A 7,405-nucleotide genomic window follows, 5' to 3' on the forward strand; every position below is an offset into this window, starting at 1 on the left:
GTTGACTCTGACAAAGGCCTTCTTCATCCTTCCTGTGGTTGATGGTAAACGTCTGCGGAAACACTGGGCTTTATTCAGCCTCTAGCCATTCAGGCCCTCAGCGTAATCACATGGCTTTCTCCTCATACTTACAAGATGTTTAGAGATACCGAACCACGTTTGAAAGGAATGTGATTTCCATGATTTACAGACTTTTCTGATTCGATTTTGGTCTGTTATGTTACATAAAAATACTTCGTGAACTTCTCATGAACATCATCTCATGGTGAAAGCTCTGCCACAGAGCTGCAGTGGAGCTTCTGAGCCCATCCAGCTTCTTCTCTGTGTGGATCTTCTCATTCGGAGTAGAATAAAGCACTGCAGCTCCGGAGTGAGAGGGGTGAGAGGAGTGAGAGGGGTGATCTACAGTATCCGAAGACCAGGAGATGAATGGGAATGACAGAAATGGAACAGAGGAGCCGGCAGATCCCTCTCACTTCTCTCCTCCAGACGTACAAATCCATCTCAGTGCTACATGGAAGTACATATAAGTCCATGGGACTGAGCATAATTACTACAGATCAGAGATGGTTTACTTCCTCATAGTCACATATGGTCATTCAGTACCATATACGGTTAATATTGGAAAAGTGGAAAGGTCATTAGTAAGAATAGTAGCACTCTTTATCTCACACTCTGCATTCCTCTCCAAATTCCTCACCATGTATGAGAAGAGTTCATCTGCATGCAAATTCTCCTTACTTTACTCGTACATCAGTGTTTCTCTGATCAGTCGCAGTCCAGATTCAATCCTGAACAATATTAAGAACCATAGAAGGAAATGATGACTGATATGTTTCTCATACTGACATTGTTTTGTGGTGTCCTGTCTTTTGAACGCTGTACAACAGCTGCCGGAAAAATGTGACATGACTGACATCTAGTGGGGAAAGAAGAGTACAAGCCAAGGCAACTGATCACTGGTAGTGAAAACACACACACACACCCAGAGTGGGCAACCAACTCCAGCACCCAGTGAGCAGAGAGAGTGAAGGGTCTTGCTCGAAGGCCCAACTGAGGCAGCTTACCAAGCCTGGGTATTGAACCCACAACCTTGTCCTCAATCATAGCCTGGAGCTCTAACCGCTAAGCCACCACTGCCTACTGTCCCAAACAAGACAACACATCGGTTCGGAGAGAAAACAGGAGCTTCACACACTGTTTAGATTCAGTTTGGCCTCCCATGTCACAAACTCCTAAGTCTCGACTGAGGAGCTCCACCAACTACCTTAGTTTCAGGCATAGTTTCAAAAGGTAGTCATGTGCCAAATTTGTCAGGTTGCGGGGTGCATGTTTTCTGGGCTACTTTTATAAAAAGTGGAATCCGAGGGACAGAAATACGGAGGCTGAGTGAATGAGAGAGATATGAACTCAAGGTGAAGTAAACGTTAGCTAGAGGAGGCTCACCTTCAGCTCTCAACATGGTTGACTCCTTCTGCGCCACCTGGAAACTGAAAGCATGAAAGCTTTGGGTGAGTAACATCAAAAAAAAAGAAAGAAAAAAAAGCGCTGGACAGTCTCTTTGATGTTGACGTTGACTGACCCACTGCTAACACACAGTATCAGCACGTTCTGCAGTGACTCAACCCTGCTGTGGTCATTCTGACAGGTGTTGGCTTCACCACCAGGCAGGTGGGCAATGTCACCAAGCCCACCATCGTCATCAGCCAAGAAGGAGACAAGGTTGTGGTCAAAACACTGAGCACCTTCAAGAACACCGAGATCTCCTTCAAGCTGGGAGAGGAGTTCGACGAGACCACCGCGGATGACAGGAACGTTAAGGTTTGTGCACTTTTCCTGGCCGCATTATTGGAAACGCTGATGGACACTGATATATGCCTGCTATGCTGGGTGTAGTCTGGAATACTTCCAAGAAAGCAGTGATGCCCACATGTGGATAGTTTGAATGTACAGATACAGTAGAAATACAGTATATTTGAAGTGTTTCTCTGCAAAATCCATTCAGAATGAGAGAGATATGAACTCAAGGTGAAGTAAACGTTCGCTAGAGTCATGAAAAAGGCCTATAGTTTATTGGTCGAGTTTGTAAACGTAGAGGGTTTCCTCTTGGTTTGGTTTGTTTTCACACATGGAAAAATCCAAGTGCACCAAAATTCACCACAACAAACCATGTGAGAACGTCCTCTCTGTTTATTGGTCAGACCTGTCTGGGGCGGAGCAAGACAGTACATGCAGGAAGAAGAAGGCCCTCCCTCAGTTGGATTCCTCAGCCAGCCAAGTTCACCACTCTACACCAATAACAGGGCTTGGGTAAGAATCCTAACTCTACACAATCCTGACACAATTCACTTTAACCCCTTAAACAGCCTATAGCCCCACCAGCAGGCTGAAAGTGTTATTACAACCTATTATTTCCAAAGAAAAGTAGTTACTGTGTAATAAGCCTACCTGCTGCAGTGTTGAGGGGTTAAGCTGCACTATGCTTGCTGTCTGAACACTGCAGAGAAACTTCCTGACCTTAACAGTGGTGGTGAATGGTACCAGACGTCGGTTGCCATGACTACAGCACAGATATAGCAATTTTTTCCTACACGGGCATATGCAATGCGGATGATGGTACAATAGTGGAGAATGTGAAGAAATATGGTTTCCTTGGGGACTATTTGGCCTTACAGCACCCTGCATGTATCCCTCCATCATGAGTGGATTGTAAAATAAAGCATGCTTTAGGCCAAACTGTTGCAGAACTATTGTAAAACAGTGCCTCGAGCAGTGTATTCACAGCCCTCTTCTGTACGAAGGGCCCTTTGGAGGCATTTAACTCTTCAGATGTCTGATTCCATTCACCACCACTGTGAACACATTGACAGACAAGCCCATTGTCAATTTCCAAATGTTTGTGGACACCCCTTCTAACGAGTGCATTCAGCCACTTTAAGCTGCACCCATTGCTGCTGACACAGATGTGCAAATGCACACACATAAAGAGCTTGTCTAGTCCCTGTAGACTTTTTTGGAGCAGATAAACATCATGAACCTATCGGCACCATGCTGCTGCCCAATGCCAGGCGTGGGCTGTAAAGGGCTGTAAAGCCCCCCAGCATTGATTGTTCCATGATGAGGTGGGGCGGTGATCAATCATCCAACATCCTGACCTCGCTAACTCTCTTGTCACTGAATGCAATCAAATCCACACAGCAATGCTGCTCCAAAATCTAGCAGAAAGCCTTCTTTTTCTTCTTCTTCTTCTTCCCTGGATAGTAGAGACATTTACTCTAACAAAAGCAGGATCAACTCTTTTTAATACAGAAACAATGACTAAGCAGGTGTCCCAATACTTTTGTCAAATATAGTATGTATGTTTGTTCTATGCTGATCTTACCCCAGACGAGCACTGCATGGTTTAGGTCGTCTTTTCTGAGGCCGGTTCCTCTCCTCTCTTTTAGGCTGTCAACCAGCAGAGGGCATCAACCACCAGTCCCGCTGCTGACCGTCATTAGTATTTCAGCAGCGTGGTCCGTCTCAGAAAAGAGCTACTGGTGGTTTCAACAGTCATTTGCATGTTTCTGGGGAGCTGCTTTAGTGTGTAAATGACTGGACCATTGGCTGCAGGGTGCCTCTCTTTGGCCCTTTAAAATGCCTTTGGAGAAAGAAGCTGTTGTGTCCTGCAGCTTCAAGAACCTCCTCCTTAAATGTAAGGGTCCGAAGTGTAAGGGTCTGAAGTGTGAAACGCCCTGAACCTGCAGGCTGCTCTTATCATATCTTCTATCTTCTAACTGTGTGTGTAAAAAAAAGCACTTTTTGATGACAGAAAGATTTAATCAAATGTTGCTCGTATTATTGGACCACACATGTCTGCAGATCAGATATTAACATATCATTTTTAATGCAGTGCAAGCTGTAAAAATGAACAGTGCATTAGTCTGGTCATTAAAGCTGGTTAAATGGGCTACTGTGCCAATCCGTTATTGGATTAAACTCTTGAAATTACAGTACCAGTTCTCGCCATTCATCTGAGCCAATCCCAGCCCACAAAAGCCCTCAGACCGTCCAATCAGGACAGACGGCGTGTGCCCCCGCCTCCTCTGGCCTATTAATTCGGTGGGACGGTGCAGTGTAGTGTCTGTGAGGAAAGCAGAAGGGAATCTCTCCTGTACCTTATATTCCGCTGCCTGGACCGTCCACCTTCAGCTCTCAACATGGTTGACTCCTTCTGCGCCACCTGGAAACTCGTAGACAGCCAGAACTTTGATGAGTACATGAAAGCTTTGGGTGAGTAACATCAAAAAAAAAAAAGAAAAAAAAGTGCTGGACAGTCTCTTTGATGTTGACGTTGACTGACCCACTGCTAACACACAGTATCAGCACGTTCTGCAGTGACTCAACCCTGCTGTGGTCATTCTGACAGGTGTTGGCTTCGCCACCAGGCAGGTGGGCAATGTCACCAAGCCCACCATCGTCATCAGCCAAGAAGGAGACAAGGTTGTGGTCAAAACACTGAGCACCTTCAAGAACACCGAGATCTCCTTCAAGCTGGGAGAGGAGTTCGACGAGACCACCGCGGATGACAGGAACGTTAAGGTTTGTGCACTTTTCCTGGCCGCATTATTGGAAACGCTGATGGTCACTGATATATGCCTGCTATGCTGGGTGTAGTCTGGAATACTTCCAAGAAAGCAGTGATGCCCACATGTGGATAGTTTGCATGTACAGATACAGTAGAAATACAGTATATTTGAAGTGATTCGCTGCAAAATGCATCCCGAATTAATGTCCATTTTCCTTTATTCCAGTTTTATTTTACAGATTTTAGAGGCCATACACTACAGTATAGCACATTTTGCCGTGAATGTAGAGGATATAAGTGATTTCACAGGTTTTCTAGCAATTTGATGTTTACTGAGAACAGTAACAGCCAGTATGTTGACGTAATGCAATAATGTTATTAATGCACATTTAATCACTGTATTATTCCAGTAGATTAAAGATGTTCATCGTCATGCATTGGGCTGCACACTCTCTGAAATCACCACAATGTCTTCTCTCTATGTTTGTGCATTCATTACACTGGATACACCAGCAAACGTCAAGCCTAGCGCATAAACTCTTAAAAATAAAGGTGCTACAAAGGGTTCTTTGGTTTTGGCTGCATTAGGAACCATTTGTATGTGAAGAACCTTGATATCCACTTCTTTAACCATCTAAAAGGTTCCTCACACATTGTCTTTATACAACTAAAGAAGGTTCTTCTATGGCATCACTAGTAGCACCTTTATTTTGAACAGTGTGGTTCGTTAAGATTGGCGAGGCAACCTTTGCTTTACTGTCAAACAGTAACTAACTGGAACAGAACCAGTAACCAGTGCTCTGTGTGCGTTCTCTCCGATAACAGTCCACAGTAACCTTGGACGGAGACAAACTCGTGCACATCCAGAAGTGGGACGGGAAAGAGACCAAGTTTGTCAGAGAAATCAAGGATGGAAAACTGGTCATGGTAAGTGTGCTTCCCGTTTTCTGGACATCCTAAGTTCTTATTATCCTTATTATTTAGCAATGAATCTGATCCCAAGTCAGAAGAAGGTCCTGATGGAGGTATATGAGCGTGTCATCTATGCCATTATGGCCCGTTTGAGGCCTTTAACACTGCTATTATTAACGCCGCTGTGCCTTTTCCGCTGTTGTCCACAGACCCTGACCTTTGAGGGCATCCAGGCAGTCCGTACCTACGAGAAAGCGTAACGTGAACCCGGCGGCCGATGCTTCAGTCTACTCCTGGCAACTTGACATCGTTAGAGCAGCGTTGTTGTTCATTCTATGACTAGCCTGTCCCTTTTTAATACGCGGGGCACCTTTTTTAACTACTTTTTATATCAAATGCATGAGTTGTGGAGTTCCTTTTTAAATCATCTCTGGATATTTGTGTTAAACTGACTGAAATACATACGTGATGACATCTCCAGCGTCTCTGCGTCTTTCTTGCCCTGCCTGTCTGGCAGATCTGGCAGGACGTTTTATGTGTTTCTCTGAGTGTGTGACTGTTACACTGATATGGATTCACATTAAGGCTCACTTATCTCAGACAGGCCTGTTTAGTTATTAACATGGAGATATGAGCTAAGATACAGCATGTCCAGATCTGATAAAATTAGAAATACAGGGATAGGCTACGGAAACCTTTGGCACACATTAGCACATTTAGCACATTTTGCGCTTAGTCCTGTGGCAATTAGTGGTAATGTACAGCACTCTGCAGAGGTTCTACCCCCCTAATCCCATTATTCTATCTCCAGTCTCTCAGCAATAAGAGAGTTTTACAGTAGAAGCACCAGATCTCATCAGAACAGATAAAGCAGGTGAACAGAAATCCAGTAAAAAGGAGAAACAAGAGCTTCTCATTCTGAAGAAAAAAAGTAGTGAGATCTTGTGGGTGAGCTAGTCTGAAGAACAGAGCTCGGTTCCTCCAGGTTTCTCCTGGACGCCCCCCAGTCCAGCCAGCACAGCATGGAGGATGTGTTCAACTCCATCAGCAGCAGCAGAAAGAAAGTGATTTACCATCATTAAGCCCTGATTAACCACCAAACCAGGTGTTGATCTGAGGAGAACTCTAAATAACACTAGACTCCATGAGAGAGGAGAACTTTGGAGATGTTCTAATGATGAACACAGTGATGGAGAACCACCACCACCACATACTGTAGATTTTTTGTCAGTCACACAATCAATAGCATTTTGGTTTCACAGCCATTCGGGACACCCACCATTCTTTTGATGCCAGCAGAAAAAACGTTTGGCCTTCTTCTTGATGAAGGCCGTATCCAATCAACTGTTACTGTGTGGCAGAATTTTGGCCTCCCTCTGCTGATACACACTGCAAGGGTTGTGCCCAGAGGCTGACTAAACCTAAACCCTGTTACTATGTGGAAATATAGCTAAACTAAGGCTGGATGGACACTGTTACAGGGACAAGATCCTTGAGGAACCTTTGGAGTCTTCTAAAAGGTTCCTCAAAGCACCTTAAGAAATTCCTTTAGGATTTTGTACTTTTAACTATAAATGACTGCAAATATACCTTTAGTGCCTTTAAATAGATCATCTCAATTTAATACACTCAGATATTAAACTATGCATTTAACAGACTGGAGCAAATTATTCATTTTAATAGGGGCAGACCCTTCCTCCTCCTGAGGAAGAAGAAGAGCAGTGGTGAAAAACACATTCCTCATCTGTATTATCTTGTGGGTAATAACGTTATTATAAAATATAGGACTTTTATGATGCTGAACCCTATAAGAAACTAAAACTGGAGGTATTAACATATTAAAATATGTCTTGACTGCTACTGCATCATATCAATCATATCTATCATATCATATAAAAATTATGCGTTTAAATTGTTGCACCCAAA

At 43.9% G+C, this 7,405-nt stretch overlaps 1 protein-coding gene and 1 pseudogene across 1 annotated transcript; both read left to right on the forward strand.

Moving 5' to 3' along the window:
- Positions 1–1,460: 1,460 nt before the first annotated feature.
- Positions 1,461–1,911, forward strand: LOC140564639 (fatty acid-binding protein, brain-like; annotated as a pseudogene).
- A 2,194-nt stretch (positions 1,912–4,105) lies between these two features.
- LOC140564008 (fatty acid-binding protein, brain) lies at positions 4,106–5,953 on the forward strand. The gene is made up of 4 exons (XM_072689004.1): positions 4,106–4,272; positions 4,409–4,581; positions 5,393–5,494; positions 5,689–5,953. Exons 1-4 carry the CDS (start codon positions 4,200–4,202, stop codon positions 5,737–5,739), a joined length of 399 nt encoding a protein of 132 aa, XP_072545105.1. The 5' UTR covers positions 4,106–4,199; the 3' UTR covers positions 5,740–5,953.
- The last annotated feature ends 1,452 nt before the right edge of the window (positions 5,954–7,405 follow it).

Source organism: Salminus brasiliensis, chromosome 10, assembly GCF_030463535.1.
Source record: "Salminus brasiliensis chromosome 10, fSalBra1.hap2, whole genome shotgun sequence".
NCBI classification, from domain to species: Eukaryota; Metazoa; Chordata; class Actinopteri; order Characiformes; family Bryconidae; genus Salminus; species Salminus brasiliensis.

Bases quoted from the DNA above. Each gene is read 5' to 3' on its own strand.
- LOC140564008 (XM_072689004.1), top strand. From the start codon at position 4,200: ATGGTTGACTCCTTCTGCGCCACCTGGAAACTCGTAGACAGCCAGAAC. The intron at 4,582-5,392 runs GTTTGTGCACTT...CTCCGATAACAG, and splicing joins CGGATGACAGGAACGTTAAG to TCCACAGTAACCTTGGACGG. The intron at 5,495-5,688 runs GTAAGTGTGCTT...TGTTGTCCACAG, and splicing joins AGGATGGAAAACTGGTCATG to ACCCTGACCTTTGAGGGCAT.